Genomic DNA, 18222 nt, shown 5'->3' on the forward strand with positions numbered 1-18222 from the left:
AAAAAAAAAAAGAAAATGTGTATAATTTAATGTGGCACCACTGGAATATAGATGTTCTTTCAGAGAATTTAAATACCATAACTTTTTTTCGTGAAGTTAAATTATCAAAATTTTTGACTATTTTTATTTTATCTTTTAGGCAGTTAAAATTTATAGAACTGTAAATATAGATAGCTTACCTTAGCTTTCAATTTACATGTAATCAGATAGTTAATTTGGCTATTATCCAGTAAGTAAACTTTTTTATGGGTAATCCATAGTAAGACTTGATAATATACATTTACCTGTGCTTACTCCACAAACCCCGTTAAAATGATAGTGAAAGGATACAATGTAAGAGGCATTAAGACCAGGGAAGGTGACCACAGTAAAATCTGCGGCTCTGGAAAGCAGGTAAACAAGTGACAGCATTCTAGCATATCAGAGAGGGTTGACCCATAAGGCAGCAATAGAAATGAAAAGTCATGAAGCAACTAGACACCTCTGGATGTAAAAATAAAAAAGGGTGAAAAGCAGGAAGATACTTGAAACTCTGTTAAGAAGCAGATGGAGTTCCAGAACTTCACTACAATCCTGCATAGCTAGGTGACTGTTCCTTTCCAATCCCAGCAAAAGATGAGAGCTTTTTCCTCTGGAGAGGTGGAGAGGGTAAACAAAGGGTCTTTTTTTTTTTTTTCTTGAGTCTCGCTCTGTCGCCCAGGCTGGAGTGCAGTGGCCAGATCTCAGCTCACTGCAAGCTCCGCCTCCCGGGTTTACGTCATTCTCCTACCTCAGCCTCCCGAGTAGCTGGGACTACAGGCGCCTGCCAACTCGCCCGGCTAGTTTTTTTGCATTTTTTAGTAGAGACGGGGTTTCCCTGTCTCAACAAAGGGTCTTTTGTTAGGGGTCAGCCTTGTTTAATTGAAGGTGAGGGTATCATACAAAAAACTGAGTTACATGAAAATTTACCTACTGAATGCTGAAACCCCCGCTAGCATCCAGGCTTATAATCTCCAGGCAAGTTTCTGGAAGGAACTTCTATAAGAAATGTGACTCGCCCTGGTTCTGCTGAGAGAACATTAAAAAGGGAGAAAAAAAATGAGAAGAAACGTGACTAACCCAAGAAAAGAAACTTAAAGAGACTTACATGGAAAAATTCACCAACAAAACAACCCACCTAGATCACCCTACAGGGTAACTATAGTTGACAAAATCCATTCTTCAGATATAGAGCTTCATTTAACTTTTTCATAGGTAGCCCGCTCTTAAATATGAGTGGACACTAACTACCAGACAGTATAGATCCTTCTAGGAAGGTTCAATATCCAAATAAAAGGAGTTCTAAAAAGAAAATGGAGAAACTGGAGACAGGAAATTAGAGAAATAAATCAAGATTTCACAGAAATTTTAACAAGGTGCTTAGCTTTCCAAAAAATTGGTCTCTCCTGTATCTAACATCATGTATGAGAATAATCCTATACTAAGGCACATCATGAGGAAATTTCAGATCACTAGGGATAAAGAGAATATTCTAAAAACCTTCTAGGGAAGGAAGAGAAAACAAATTTTACATAAAGGAACAGGAATACAAATGCCTTTACATTTGTAAATAATAACACTGGAAACTGGGAAGTAGGGTAGCAATTTCTTAAAACCTTGTTTTTTTTTTTGAAGAGACATGGAACTAAGTCTCTTAAGTTGGGTTCAGTTTTGATCCTAACTACCCAGAGTTAGAGTCAACTCCACAAGTAAAAGACAAAGTCAATCACAAGACTGTCTACTTCAAGCACCAGCCACAAGTTTTGGGTGTCCCCAAGTCACCAGGACTGCTGCCAAGCTGTCTATAAATTCCACCCCTGTGTGAGTGAGCTGTGATACCATTCCATTCTGAGACTAACTACCCAGAGTTAGCACAGCCCCAACAGGTTAAGAGCCGATTCCTTCACAAGACTGCTCCCACCTCAGATGCCAACCACAAATGTTGGGTATCTCCAAACCACTCACACTTCTGCCCAGTGGGTTACAAATTCTAGGCTTCCCACAACCCCTTCACATTCACTAATTCATTAGAATGGCTCAAAACTCACTGAAAGCTCTATACTTAGGATTAACTGTTTTATTATAAGGATACAGATCAAGAATGGCCAAATGAAGAGACACATGGGGCAAGGTCTAGGGAAGCGGGTAGGGATGAGGATGGGGGTGCAGAGATTCCATGCTTTCTCCTAGTGGAAATCTAGGCATGTCACTCTTCTAGCACTTCATTGTTTTGTTTTTGTTTGAGACAGAGTCTCGCTCTATAGCCCAGGCTGGGGTGCAATGGCGTGATCTTGGCTCACTGCAACCTCCACCTCCTGGTTCAAGCAATTCTCCTGCCCCATCCTCCCTAGTAGCTGGGATTATAGGCATCCGCCACCACGCCTGGCTAATATTTTGTATTTTTAGTAGAGATGGGGTTTCACCATATTGGCCAGGCTGGTCTCGAACTCCTGACCTTGTGATCTGCCCACCTCAGCCTCCCAAAGTGTTAGGATTACAGGCGTAAGCCAGTGTGCCCCGCCTTTTCCAGTACTTCAGTGTATTCACCAACCAGAAAGCTACACTGAGTTTTGGTATCCATAATTTTTATTGGAATTTTATTCTGTAGGCATGATTAAATAATTGGCCACAGGAGGATTAAACTCAATTTCCAGCCCCCTTCTCTCCCTGGAGGTCAGTCTGGCCCAAAGTTCTAACTCTCTTATCACATGGTGACAGCCACCCATCCTCTTGCTATCTGGTGGCCTACCCTGAGTTGCCTTATTAGCATAACATACACCCCTATCGCTTGAGAAATTCCAAGGGTATTTGAAGCTCTCTGCCAGGTACAAGTGAACAAAGACCAGATATATTTTTTATAATACCATTCTAGCCTTAAGTGTTAAATCTGAGAGTGGAATAAGGACACTTTTAGATAGGCAAAGTCTCAAAAATACGTTTTTCTCATGCACCCTTTTCTGGAACCTATTAAAGCATATACTCAAGTGAAATTGAAATGTAAAGCAAGAAAAATGAATTTTTGGGACTCAAGACCCAGGTGATATAATACAAGAGAAAGAGATGAGCGAAACTGCAGAGTAAAGATGAAGGGACATCCTGAGAAAGCAACCAGTCCATATTGGAACTATTGAGAGGATTCCAGGAGAGATTAATTCCAAGAAGATGAAATCAGCAGAATACTTGCTGTTTCTGAATGTATTGAAGGGAAAGGAAATTTACACAGTAGGAGAGAAACTGAGGATACGTCATATGTACCCAGAAAACCAAATGAACAAAACAGTAAAGATAACCTTTAACTCCATGGACAACAAGAAGTTGTAAAGGAAGGTGATCATAGTATACCACCTGCCAGCTATGATTAGAATTTAATAGTCAAAGTAATGTAAGTAGTGAAAAATTTGTGTAACAATAAAGTGGAACTGAAATAAAGCATTCAACTGAAAAATGCAGAACTAGCCATTAAAGCAGGTTATTTGGAGATCAGGGGGTGAGTATCCCCCCTTCCCCAAAAACTCAGCTGAAAGAGATTACAAAGAAAGAGTTCTTTCAAAAAACGTTTTCATCCATGTCTGGCTTTTTTAATATCTGAGGAACTTTGGATTTAGTACATCTGAATCTGAAATATGTAGAAACATGTATTTGCTAAGTAGACAGTTTAAGTAAAATGTGATAGTCATAATCCTAAAAGCAGTTTAACATGATTGTCTTAAGCCAGTATAAGTCAAATATTTGCGATTTAAAGAATGTGTTAATTTTTGCAACGGACTCTCTTTTTCTGGCCCTTTGAAAAAGGGCTTTCTCCTGTAGTTTTGGCTTTCTCCTTTTGGCTTTCTCCTGTAGTTTTTACTTGTATTTTGTCCTTAAGCAAATTCTTTATGGTCTGTTTTTTAAATTATTTTTAAACAGGCAGTGTTTTGTTTTTAATTGAATAGCTTTAGTTACAGTTAGTTCTTTTCCCCCCATCTTTCTTGTATTTTGATTATTACTCTTTTGCTGCATTTGACAGGTTTTGATATTCTAAATCAATAGTCACATTTTTTCTAGTTGATTATTTTATTTGTATTATAATATACATTAGCCCTCTATTTTATTTAATGCCGTTCACCTTGAATTTCATTGTACTACCATTTATTAATAGTAATCCTCATTTTCCATTACTGTTACAAGTTTCTTTCAGGTTGGAAACTTGTTTGTGCTTCTTGTATCTGTACAAAACTTTTTATTCATATTATTGGATTTAGGGCAGACTGTCTGCTACTATGATCCAATCTCTTATTGCTTCCTTTTGTTATGATAATAGTTATATCAGTTGCATTATTCTGATAGTTTATAAATGTAAACCAAAGGAAGGTGCCATTTCACATTTAAGAAAGAACAAAACCACTTTTTACAATTTTGCTGTTTGTGATTTGTTTATTGCATTCTTGTCATTCTAATGTAAGTTAGAGGGAGAATCTAGAAGATAGAGAAAATTGGGGATTGGACACTTGCAAATTAGTTCATAGAGCAGTAGATATGAGAAAGGGAAAAGCTTCTGCCAAATAATTTCTCTATCATGAAGCATATTTCTTATAGCATTTTCTTTGGACTACCTGCATTGTAACTCTGGTTTAAGATCTACATACTGGACATGATTTAAGTCTAGTAATTATTACATATGATTCAAAACTCAGAAGTTACATAAAGGTATGTGAGGCAACCAGTGCTATGACTTTCTTGTGTGTTCTTCTAGACATAGTTTATTTATTGACAAGCAAATACATCGGGAGGAATGGGAGCTGTGAGGACAATGCAGTGTGGCTTAAAAGATAATAGCAAATAAAGAATACTTACTAAAGTCACAGTATTCTTACAACTCATTAATAAAGATAAATACAACTTAGCTTTTCAGTGGGCAAAATATTTAAATAGGCATTTCACCAGAGAAGGTATATGTAGGAATGGCAAATAAGTACATGAAAATATACTCAATCATTAAGGAAATGCAAATCAAAGCTCAAGTGAGACACTGCTTCACACCCATTATGATGGCTTTAATCATAAAGGCAATGACAAGCATTGATGAAGATGTGGAGAAGCAGGGTCCCTCATTGCTGGTGGGAATTTAAATAGTACAGCCACCATTTTAAAACAGTTGAGTGATTCCTCAAAATATTAAACATAGAGTTATGTGATTCAGCAGTCTTACTCCTAGGTATCTAGCCAAGAGAAATGAAAATATATGTGTACACAAAGACTTTGACTTGTATGTTTGTTCACTAGCAGCATTTTTTCATAACAGCTTCAAAGTAGAAACAGTGCAAATGTGTATCAACCAGTGAATGAATAAACCAAATGTGTTATATCTCTTCAGTGGAATATTATTCAGCAATTAAAAGTAAGTTACTGATGCAGAATTTATAACATGAATGAACCTCCAGAGCATGCTAAGTAAAATAAGCCAGAGACGTAAGTCCATTTGTATCAAATGTCCAGAAAAGGCAAAGTTTCTAAAGAGAAAAAGTACATTAGTGGTTGTCTGACTATAAGTGGGAATGAGGATTAACTGTAAATGGACAGCAGGAATTTTATTGGAATGATGAAAATGTTCTAAACCTGGATTACAGCTGTGCTTGATAAATCTAAAAGTCATTTAATCGAACACTTAAAATGGATGGATTTTGTGATATTTAAATACCTCACCAAAAATTTTTTCCAGTTCTATTACCTAGAGTAGAAAACCTTGAAGAAGTTGTAAAGCAACTATGGAAATGAGGAAACTAGTTAGAATTAATCTTTCATAATAGTGAGCAACCACACTTCTTTTGTCTTCAGTGTATCAAAGAGTACAGGCAGGCCTGTAACCTAGGATCAGTGAAAGAATAAAGAGAAGTGATTAGGAAAGAGGAAGGAGGAAAGAAAATGAAGATAGTAAATGTTAAATGGTAGTCTGGCTTGGAATTGCCTGAGTTGCAATTTCAGCTCTGACTCTGCCATTTACTAGATATGTGACTGAAAGCAAGTTACTTAACGTTCTCTGCACCTCCATCTCTTTATCTATAAAATGGGGATAATGGCTGGGCACGGTGACTCATGCCTATAATCCCAGCAGTTTGGGAAACTGAGGTGGACAGATCACTTGAGGTCAGGAGTTCAAGACCAACCTGGCCAACATGGTGAAACCCTGTCTCTACTAAAAATACAAAAAATAGCCAGGCATGGTGGTGGGCACCTGTAATCCCAGCTACTCGGGAGGCTGAGGCACAAGAATTGCTTGAACCCGAGAGGTGGAGGTTGCAGTGAGCTGAGATTGTGCCACTGCACTCCAGCCTGGGCAACAGAGCAAGACTCCATCTCAAAAAATAAATAAATAAAATGGGGATAATAATACTTCATAGGGTTAGTTTGAAGATTAAATAAATCAATAAGTGCTAAGTGATTAGTACATAGTAAACATTAGTGTTTTTTTTTAATGTTACCATATGCGTCATCCATCACCATCATCAGTCACATTTCTGGTTTCTTCCACTTGTCTGGTTTTGTTTGTTTGTTTGTTTGTTTGTTTTGAGACAGGGTCTCAGTCTCGCCCAGGCTGGAATGCAGTGGCGCCGTCATAGCTCACTGTAACCTCAAACTCCTAGGCTCAAGGTCTTCCTGCCTCAGCCTCCCTAAGTGCTAGGATTACAGGCGTGAGCCACTGTGCCCAGCCTCTCTGGCCTTTATAGACTCATGTTCCTGAACATTAATTAAGGGTATTTCCTAAGGCCTATTTTTCTTTTCTCTCTATATCTTCTCTTCCTAAGCAGTGTCATTTATGCTTAGGGTTTCACTGACCATGTATATGCTGATGGCTGTCAAATATATTTTTCTAGCCCTGAGCTCTATGCTAAATCTCTATGTCAGCTCTACATCCTCACTGAGTCACGTCAGAGGCACTTTAAGACCGGGTGCGGTGGCTCATGCCTGTAATCCCAGCACTTTGGGAGGCCGATGGGGATGGATCAGGAGGTCAGGAGTTCGATACCAGCCTAGCCAAAACAGTGAAACCCCATCTCTACTAAAAATACAAAAATTAGCTGGGCATGGTGTCGAGCAACTGTAATCACAGCTACTTGGGAGGCTGAAGCAGGAGAATCGTTTGAACCAGGGAAGTGGAGGTTGCAGTGATCTGAGATCGCGCCATTGTACTCCAGCCTGGGTGACAGGGCAAGACTCCATCTCAAAAAAAAAAAGGCACTTGGATATTACTCAACACATTCAACACATAATTAATAATCTGCTCCTCCTAAGCACTCTTTACTACCCCACCTTCCAACAAAAATCCCTTATCCTTCCTCAGTATTACCTATCTCTGTGAGTAGCACCATCATTATTGAATTGTGTGAGCTAAGGAACATAGGAGTAATACTCGACACCAGACCTCTTCCTCCACTCCCCATATCCTATCTGTCAGTGAATCCAATCAGATTTACTTCTGTGTCTCCACTTCTTTCATCTCTGTCACTGCTTTCCTAGTGCACAGTGCCACTGTCTCACAACTTACGTTAATACAGTAGCCTCCTAACTGGTCTTTCCTATGTTTCCTCCCTACTTAGACCATTTAAAATTTGACTTGAAAAATAAATTTACATGCAACTTTTTCCATGAATATATTAGTATTAATTATATGGGGGTGATCATGCAGTGGCCTCACTATAACTTATAAGTAGAAAAGGCAAGAATACCATCTAAGAATCACAGAAAAAGGCATTAAAATCAGATTTTTTTTTTTTTTTACTGTATTCTTTTTGTTCTACTTTCCTCCTTATTTTTGGTGCTTTATCCACACCATGATTCTTTGACATGCTAAAACAAGCCACGCTCCCTCCTACCCTGGGTCCTCTGCATATGATCTGTTTTACCCAGAACACTCATCCTCTACTCTTCCCCTTTGCCTAGTTAACTCCTATTTATTCTTCAAGTTTTTACTCAAACAGCACTTCCCAAGAGAGCTCTTCCAAACCTCCAGACTATTTCATTTCTCTCCGTTATATATACTTACAGCACCTTGTACCCTTCTTTCATAGCATTTGTCAATTTTACCTTTATTATTTCTGTCATTATTTGACAGTGTCCCTGACTAAACTGTAAGGTCCAAGATAGCATAGAACAAAGTCTAGTTTTGCTAGCACTGTATTCCCCAGCATCTAATGCAAGTAACTAACGTAGTAGATGGTCAGTAATTTTCTTCAAATATATTGACATCTTCACTTATGTTAATGTCAAATCTTTGTGGTCTTAGATTCATTTTGTCACTAGGTTGACTTTATATATGTATATCTATTTTTGTGGATTTCATTGAATTCTATAGCATGATTTTCAGATGGTTCTAATTATTCTGGATTACTGAGTGCTACCTCACTTTTGCCAGCATATAACTAATACTAGTTTATTGATGGAAATGTTGCATATAAATCAATTTTTTAAGTCACAATTTTAAAATGTTCTAGGAAAGCTTGATGTTTAAAGAAATTCCATTAGGAATCACTGTTATTTAATTATCCACTGTTAGGTCAGATTTTTAATGCATAATTTTTATTTTAGATATTGTTTTCCTAGAACGAGCATATAGGTGCTTCTATAAAAGACAGTGAGAAATTCTTTTATTTCTTTAATTTTGTGCTGGTATTTTAATACAGTGATTGCTTTGTACTAGAGATAATCTATCTTGAAATGACTGCTTTTACTGGATATAATCTGTCATTTTAATTTCCTGTTAACAGATGGTGGTTGCATTAGAAAAGGCTTTGGGTTTTATTCATATCAGAATCTAAGAGCCTATCATTTTATTTCACCTAACTTTTATTAGAAGATATACATATATATGTGTATATATTCTGTGTATAAATATACCTAAGTAGAAGATATTTGTAAGCTTAGGTAATAGTTTAACTGTTGTTACTTACAGCTCCATTAATTGTCAGAATCATGTAACCTTACAGAAAAGATAGTTATTTGTTCTACTTGGGTTATGTTCCTGATAGTAATGTGAGCGCAGCTGGTAGAGGATGGCATTCCAGTGAGTCTCAGGAAATCCTTTGTCTTGTGCAGCTCTAATGCTCAAGGGACACACTTCACTTTCCTCTTACCGAGATAGTCGACCGCCAATCATACTAGAGGTTATGAAGTGTAACACGCAGTTCCATGCCTTTATCAGTCTGTATAATTGACGTATTCAGAGCTTTAAAACAAAAAAGAAAAAAAGCTGTGAACTAAGAAAGCCTACACCATTTTTGCTTGTAATGATGTTAACTCAATGTTAACAGAGGTCATCTCAGAACAAGCATGAAACCGGCTCACATGATGCTGAGCGGCAGAATGAAGGTCAAGGAGTGGCAGAAATCAACATGGCAACTTCTGGTAATGGTCAGGTAAATAAATTATTTTATCGTATTTTTGAAATTATTTAAATATCAGAAAAGTATGAAGCAAGATGGTTCTCAGAATGATCTATAAATCTTACCTATTTTCTTAGTCCTGAATGCATATTTCCAGAAGCATTCAGTACCAGCGTGCTGTCATTTCTCTTTATTATGTCAACAATAATGCTGTAAAGATCTTCTAGATCTATTTCTGTGGCTGTAGTTTGTGTTTTAGTCTAAAATGATTGTGAGTAGTTTTTTTTTAATAACTCTAAGCTGCATTTTCGTTATATGTATGATTTGACCTAGTTATTTTTGCTTGCCTTGAATAGATTTGCTCTTTCACTAAGACATTCAATGTAAAGACATTTTTATGGGTTTTCTTAAGTTATAAAGGCTTTGTTATTTCCTGTTGTATTTAAAGATTATTTAAATCTAGAAATCCAACTCTTACTGAAAAAGATAATTGTAATGCACACAAAAAAGTAAAGAGACATGGCCTAATTGTGCTTAACTATTACCACATCATTTTCAGCAAAATTATGAAAGTAAGCTTTTTGTTTTACACACAGAACTATTATCTTGTTATGCTACTATCAGTTGTCTATTAGAGTTTTATTGAAATACAGCCCAATATGATAGAATTTTTCTTTAGGGTGTTCTGTATCCTCCATATTTTCTTCAGTGAATACGTTTATAGTGTAAATGAATGACTTTTTAAAAACAGAATTTCACTAAATTGTTCTTAAAGGTAATTTTTCTACTGTTGATACAGAAAATTTTCTTAGTCTCTCTAGGTTACTTTTGGTAGTATTGTTTTTAAGAATATGCTTCTATTAGTTCATTAAAATGTAAAGCTTAAAATGTCTTATTCTTAAAAAAAAAAAAAAAAGTCTTATTCTTAAGTATTTAAATTCGTTTTACTGAGTTAAAACAAACATACTTCATTCAGTGTTACTAGTTAGCATTATACTAGAAAACAAGTGGTAAATTAGGACAAAGGCAATTACATTTAAACAGCACATTTGAGTTGTTTATCTGTCTTTTGCCTAGGGAATTAGTTGGAACATTATATATTCCTACACATATGTAGGAGGAAGAAAAATTCAATCTTATATGACAGAAAAAAATATTTCCATAGGAATAGACCAACTCTTAGTGCTTTGGGTCATCTTCCAATTATTATGTACTTTGGAAACCTTACCTATCCAGTAAGCTGGCTATGATAAATTGGATCCATATTACACTTACTACATCAAAATAAATTCTAAGTAGATTAGATTTAATGTCAAAATGAAAACCATTAAAAATATTAAAAAATTAGAAGAAAATGTGGGTAGCATTTTTATAATCATGATGTAGGTAGGAGACCCATAGAGAAAGGATTAATAGATTTCACATTACAGCACGAGACTTAGTATGCCAGGAAATCATAGCGAGACTCCAAAACAAATGACCAAGATCACATTATTTGCAAACATTTATGACATGTAAAAAGTTAAAATTCAAGATGCAAAAAACAGTATTTATATAACAACTATTTATTTAAATAGTATCTTAAAATGGTCTCACGCCATCGTAGAAGTAAAAAAATAGTAATTTTAAAAATAAAATGAGCAAAGGACATGAACAGGAAATAAAAGAAGAAATTAAAATGACTTGTAAACATGGAAAGATGATCAACTTTACTAATCATGATATATAAATACAAATTAAAACTAAAATGAGATTTTGTGGGGGGGCCATTGGGTTGGCAAAGATCAATAACACTCAGTATTAGTAATGGTGAGCAAACAGGCATTCTCTTATATGACTTTTAATTGTGTGACATGAAACAGCCTTTTGGGAGAGCAATTTTGTCAAATGCATCTAACATCATATATGATGTGCCTGTTGTGAAGCTCATCATTGCAACATCTAAGATTTTATGCTAATGAGATAATCAGTCAAGAGTAATCAGACATGTTTGAAGAGATTCATCATAATATTAACAATAGCAAAAAGTTAGAAATAACCTAAATGGACATTGATCATAAATTGGTTAAATTATTAGTTAGTCAGCTGTAGGTTAGTTAAGTGGCTCTGGAGTCACCAAACGTAGGAAATCACACTCCCTCACTAACTAGCTTAGTAACAAAAAGTCTCTGAGCTTTAATGTTTCCTCTTTAGTAAAATAAAATGATGATAAAACCTCTACCTCATAGAACAGTTGGGAGAGTGAAATGCAAGATACACTTAACACAGTCCCTGGCATATAGTCAGTGCTTAGTAAAAGGTAACAGATGCTGTTGTTAACAATTGTTAATAATTATCTTTAAATTAACAAATATGTATTATATGCCAAATACTGTATTGGACTCTAGAATTGATAATTGAAGAGTACAGACAGTCCTTGGCCTCATGGAACCTATATGGTACATCCATGCAAATATTAAAAATGATAAATTACATCTCTGTTTAAAGATCTAAATTTTAGCCTTCAGCATTGCCTTTTCTAGTATATCCTCCATATTATAGTCAGTTATTCTTCTAAAACACAAATCTGATTATATCGCTTATTTGTTTAAACCTTTCAGTGGCTACTTACTTCCCATATATTAGAATCCAGATTCTTCATGTTGCTTGCTCTTCCAAGAGTATCTCATAATATTTGCCCCCATTTCTCACCACTCCCTCAACTTCAACTTCTTCAGTTCCTTGAGTATGTCCAGGCCTTCCACAGGACATTCCTTTTGCCTAGAACTCTCTTCTGCTTCAGTTCATATTATATGTTTTACTCATCCTTCCCCACAATTTAAATGTCACTTCTTCCTGGACATTTTCCTTGTCTCCACCTACCTGGAATAAATAAATTACTCTTTGATACTCTGTATTCCTGCTCTCAAGAGTGCTTAGCACAATTTATCATTGGTTTAATTGTCTTCCTTCCTTTTTAAAGTCCTTTAAGCCACACCTGCTCCCCACTGTATGCCAGACAACTAATATATACCTGGCAGAGAGCATTTATGTTGAATATTAATAAATATTATCGACTTAGGTAATTATAACTTTTTTTCTGAGACGGAGTCTTGCTCCGTCACCAGGCTAGAATGCAATGGTGCGATCTCAGTGCACTGCAACCTCTGCCTCCCAGGTTCAAGCAATTCTCCTGCCTCAGCCTCCCGAGTAGCTGGGACTACAGGTGCCCACCACCATACCCAGCTGATTTTTGTATTTTTAGTAGATACAGGGTTTCACCGTGTTGACCAGGATAGTCTCAATCTCTCCACCTCGTGATCCGCCTGCGTCGGCCTCCCAAATTGCTGGCATTGCAAGCATCAGCCCCTGCGCCCGGCCAATTACGACTTTTTTAGTTTAAAAAAAGCAAGTGTGCTGGGCGTGGTGGCTCACAACTATAATCTCAACACTTAGAGAGGCCAAGCGGGAAGGATTGCTTGAGGGTAGAAGTTCGAGTTCAGCCTGGGCAACATAGGGAGACTTCGTCTCTACAAAAAAAAAATAAAATAAAAATTAGCCATGTGTGGTAGTCCCAGCTACTTGGGAGGCCGTGTGGGAGGATCACTTGAGCCTGGGAGGTCAAGGCTGCAGTGGGCTATGATCACGCCACTGCATTCCAGCCTGGGTAACAGGGCAAAAAATATTTTTTTATTTTTATTTTTTGTCTAAAAAATAAAAATTTAAAAGCAAGTGTGTATGATCTCATTATACATATGTATGATGTGTGTATATGCATAGAGAAATGTGCGGGAGAATGTTCTTTAAAATGTTATCAATAGTTACCTCTGAGTGCTGGGGTTTTTGTGGGTTTTACTTTCTTATTCTTTTGTGTATTTTTTATTTTTTGTAATGAACGTGTATTATTATAATTTATAACAACTAAAAACCATTTTCATTTTGGGAAAATAGAAGAAAGCACTGTCTTGATTTCCATTGTGTGGTAGTTTAGGTTGTCTTACTTCAGAGTCCTACCATGACATACATCATGTCTTTGATGTCAGTATAGGGATGGCAGAGGAGAAGATCTATTGAAAATAGTAAATCAGGGCCCGGTATTCATTCCTCCTTTAAGTGATGAACTCTGATAGTGCTATGGATTCAGAGGTAAACATAAGCATGTTTGTTTAGCAGTAGCAATCGTAGACTTGCCCACCAAATTGGTGTTTGTATGACACTAATGCTGCTAATACTATCTGGTTACTTTCAGTCACTGTTTTGTTTTTTTTTCTTTTTCTTTTTTATTATAATTTAAGTTCTAGGGTACATGTGCACAACGTGCAGGTTTGTTACATATATATACATGTGCCATGTTGGTGTGCTGCACCCATTATCTCGTCATTTCCATTAGGTATATCTCCTAATGCTATCCCTCCCCCCTCCCCCAACCCCACAACAGGCCCCGGTGTGTGATGTTCCCCTTCCTATGTCCAAGTGTTCTCATTGTTCAGTTCCCACCTATGAGTGAGAACATGTGGTGTTTGGTTTTCTGTTTTTGCGATAGTTTGCTGAGAATGATGGTTTCCAGCTGCATCCATGTCCCTACAAAGGACACGAACTCATCCTTTTTATGACTACATAGTATTCCATGGTGTATATGTGCCACATTTTCTTAATCCAGTCTATCATTGATGGACATTTGTGTTGGTTCCAAGTCTTTGCTATTGTGAATAGTGCCGCAATAAACATATGTGTGCATATATCTTTATAGCAGCATGATTTATAATCCTTTGGGTATATACCCAGTAATGGGATGGCTGGGTCAAATGGTATTTCTAGTTCTAGATCCTTGAGGAATCGCCATACTGTTTTCCATAATGGTTGAACTAGTTTACAATCCCACCAACAGTGTAAAAGTGTTCCTATTTCTCCACATCCTCTCCAGCACCTGTTGTTTCCTGACTTTTGAATGATCGCCATTCTAACTGGTGTGAGATGGTATCTCATTGTGGTTTTTATTTGCATTTCTCTGATGGCTAGTGATGATGAGCATTTTTTCATGTGTCTGTTGGCTGCATAAATGTCTTCTTTTGAGAAGTGTTGTTCATATCCTTTGCCCACTTTTTGATGGGGTTGTTTGTTTTTTTCTTGTAAATTTGTTTGAGTTCTTTGTAGGTTCTGGATATTAGCCCTTTGTCAGATGAGTAGATTGCAAAAATTTTCTCCCATTCTGTAGGTTGCCTGTTCACTCTGATGGTAGTTTCTTTTGCTGTGCAGACGCTCTTTAGTTTAATGAGATCCCATTTGTCAATTTTGGCTTTTGTTGCCATTGCTTTTGGTGTTTTAGACATGAAGTCCTTGCCCATGCCTATGTCCTGAATGGTATTGCCTAGGTTTTCTTCTAGGGTTTTTATGGTTTTAGGTCTAACATGTAAGTCTCTAATCCATCTTGAATTAATTTTTGTGTAAGGTGTAAGGAAGGGATCCAGTTTCAGCTTTCTACTAATGGCTAGCCAGATTTCCTAGCACCATTTATTAAATAGGGAATCCTTTCCCCATTTCTTGTTTTTGTCAGATTTGTCAAAGATCAGATGGTTGTAGATGTGTGGTATTATTTCTGAGGGCTCTGCTCTGTTCCATTGGTCTATATCTCTGTTTTGGTAATAGTACCATGCTGTTTTGGTTACTGTAGCCTTGTAATATAGTTTGAAGTCAGGTAGTGTGATGCCTCCAGCTTTGTTCTTTTGGCTTAGAACTGTCTTGGCAATGTGGGCTCTTTTTTGGTTCCATATGAACTTTAAAGTAGTTTTTTCCAATTCTGTGAAGAAAGTCATTGGTAGCCTAATGGGGATGGCATTGCATCTATAAATTACCTTGGGCAGTATGGCCATTTTCACAATACTGATTCTTCCTAATCGTGAGCATGGAATGTTCTTACATTTGTTTGTGTCCTCTTTAATTTCATTGAGCAGTGGTTTGTAGTTCTCCTTGAAGAGGTCCTTCACATCCCTTGTAAGTTGGATTCCTAGGTATTTAATTCTCTTTGAAGCAATCGTGAATGGGAGTTCACTCATGATTTGGCTGTTTGTCTGTTATTGGTGTATAAGAATGCTAGTGACTTTTGCACATTGATTTTGTATCCTGAGACTTTGCTGAAGTTGCTTATCAGCTTAAGGAGATTTTGGGCTGAGACGATGGGGTTTTCTAAATATACAATCATGTCTTCAGTCACTGTTTTAAAACAATATTGCAGCTATTCCGAGATCCTGATGTAAATGTGCGACCTGTATCTGTGGGACCGTGATTTGTTGTTCCAATAGTCCTTTCATCTAAATAGGATCTATACATATGACCGCCTCTTGGGATTGATTAGTTTGTTTTGTTTTATTATTTGCTCAAAAGACAGCCACCAACACTAATTCAAAATGAAAATCAGTCTCTTTGACTTTCTCAGGATCACAGTAGTGTGCTCTGCCAAAGTTTTGTCCTAGAGTAATTCTCTTCACCACCGCGTGGGAATGTATTCTACCCCTTCTCTCACCTGGTTTCCTGCCCACAATCATTCTCTTTGAAAAATCCTTCATTGGCTTCCCTTGATTGTTAGAAAAATGATAACCATTTATTGTGACTTAGGCAACCTGGCCCCTACCTATCTTGTCAGCTTTATGTCGCATCTTGCTCTCACATCTCCATACTGGCCTTCTCTCAGTACCTCATATTTACTGGGCCTTCTCCTACCACAGCCTGTACACATCTATAACTGTTTCATGTAGTGCTTGGTTCATCCCATTTTGCTCAGTTAGCACCAGTTCATGTGTGTCGGAGCTTAAGCACCAGTTTCTCAGAGAGGCTCGGCTAGATCAAATCTCACTATCATAGGCTGTCACAGCATGTTCCTCTCCTTTGAAGATTACTACATTTGCAGTTTTACATTAATTTGTGTGATGACTTGATTAGTATTTTTGTTTCCCCCACTAGACTGTAAGCTCCAGAATGGCACGGATTCTATCTAGTTTTGTTATTTTCATACCCCCACAGTCCCTGATAAATAGTAGATAACAATAAATATTTGGTGTGTGGAAGGCCGACTAATATCCCTGCTAAATAAAGGGTTTCTTGATCTGTTTTTACTCTCTCATGGAAGTTAAATGGAAGGAAAAGCTTAGGAGTAATTATACAGGCCAGATCCCTGTTTGCTTAGCATATAACTATGTGTATAATTTATTTGTTGGTTCTCAACTTTATTTATTTATTTATTTATTTATTTATTTATTTTTTGAGACAGGGTCTCACTCTGTCACTGTACTCTGACTGGAGTACAGTGGTGCAGTCTCGGCTCATTGAAATCTCTGTCTCCCAGGCTGAAGCCATTCCTCCACCTCAGCCTCTTAGATAGCTGGGACCACAGGTGCATACCACTGCGCCTGGCTGATTTTTAAATTTTTTATAGAGACAGGATCTCACTGTGTTGTCCAGGCTGGTTTTCAATTCCCAAGCTCAAGTAATCCTCCAACATTGGCCTCCCAAAGTGCTGGGATTGGCTGGGCACGATGCTCACACATGTAATCCCAGCACTTTGGGAGGCTGAGATGGGTGGATCACTTGAGGTCAGGAGTTCGAGACCAGCCTGGCCAACATGACAAAACCTCGTTTCTACTAAAAATACAAAAATTAGCCGGGCTTGGTGGCATGCACCTGTAATCCCAGCTACTTGGGAGGCCGAGGCAGGAAAATCGCTTGAACCCAGGAGGTGGAGGTTGCGGTGAGTTGAGATTGTGCCACTGCACTCTAGCCTGGGTAACAGAGCAGGACTCTGTCTCAAGGAAAAAAAAAAAAAAAAAGGTAAAACCAAATTGCTGGGACTGCAGGCGTGCACCACCATGCCCAGCCCTTGGAAAGTTTTAACTAAATATCTTCTATACGTCAGAGTGTTTCTATGACAATTATAATTTGACAGTTTACTATGGTAATTGTATGTTAGAGAGTTCTAGGTTTTTGTAATTTGTTATTTGGGGAATTTAAGAGATTAGTTTTTCCAGTACTTTTTATTCTTCTTATAAGTTACATTGTTACTTTTGAATCAACCTTATATAATTTTTTACATAAACATTATTTTTTATACTATACTACAACTTACTTCTGTCATTTAATAATACTTCTGAGATATCTTTTCCTATCTTTATATGGTTTATAGATATAGAAGTTTTTAATCCATTTTTTCTTTCACTATTTTTTCTTTTTTTCAAGCAACCCCAGCTTTTCTATTTGAAATTTAGAACCAGGTCTCTGGTAATAGCCAGTATATAATAATAAAGTTCAATTAAAAGTAGGAAAAAGATGGAATGATAGAAAAACCCACTCTGCTGCCACTGGTTTTTAAAACTTTTTCTTACGGAAAATTTTAAACATATACAAAGACAGTAATATAGTGGTTCATATCCACATGTAACCCATTCACCTTAACCTCCCAATTTACTTTTTAACAAGATTCCAGTCATCATCATCACTTCTTCCCTATTTCACTGTGTATTTACAAAAGATAAAAGTACTTATTAGAAATATATAACTGGCCAGGTGCGGTGGCTCACACCTGTAATCTCAGCATTTCCGGAGGCTGGGGCGAGCGGATAACTTGAGGTCAGGAGTTCGAGACCAGCCTGGCCAACATGGTGAAACCCTGTCTCTACTGAAAATACAAAAATTAGCCGGGAGTGGTGGTGTGCACCTGTAGTCCCAGGTACTCGGGAAACTGAGGCAGGAGAGTCACTTGAATCTGGGAGGCAGAGGTTGCAGTGAACCAAGATAGTGCCACTGCACTCTGGCCTGGGCAAGAAAGTGAGACTCTGTCTCAAAAAAATTAAAAAATTAAAAAAATAAATAACTGCAGTGC

At 37.2% G+C, this 18222-nt stretch overlaps 1 protein-coding gene across 16 annotated transcripts in view; it reads left to right on the top strand.

The window, feature by feature from the left end:
• APC (APC, WNT signaling pathway regulator) overlaps window positions 1-18222 on the top strand; it is a 144319-nt gene that overhangs the window by 88210 nt on the left and 37887 nt on the right. For all 16 annotated transcript variants that reach the window (XM_025387550.1, XM_025387546.1, XM_025387548.1 and 13 more), the window contains one exon: window positions 9303-9407. In XM_025387550.1, coding sequence (XP_025243335.1) covers window positions 9303-9407 — 105 coding nt within the window. The remainder of the gene's footprint in view (window positions 1-9302; window positions 9408-18222) is intronic.

The sequence above is a fragment of the Theropithecus gelada genome, chromosome 6, assembly GCF_003255815.1.
Source record: "Theropithecus gelada isolate Dixy chromosome 6, Tgel_1.0, whole genome shotgun sequence".
Taxonomy (NCBI): domain Eukaryota; kingdom Metazoa; phylum Chordata; class Mammalia; order Primates; family Cercopithecidae; genus Theropithecus; species Theropithecus gelada.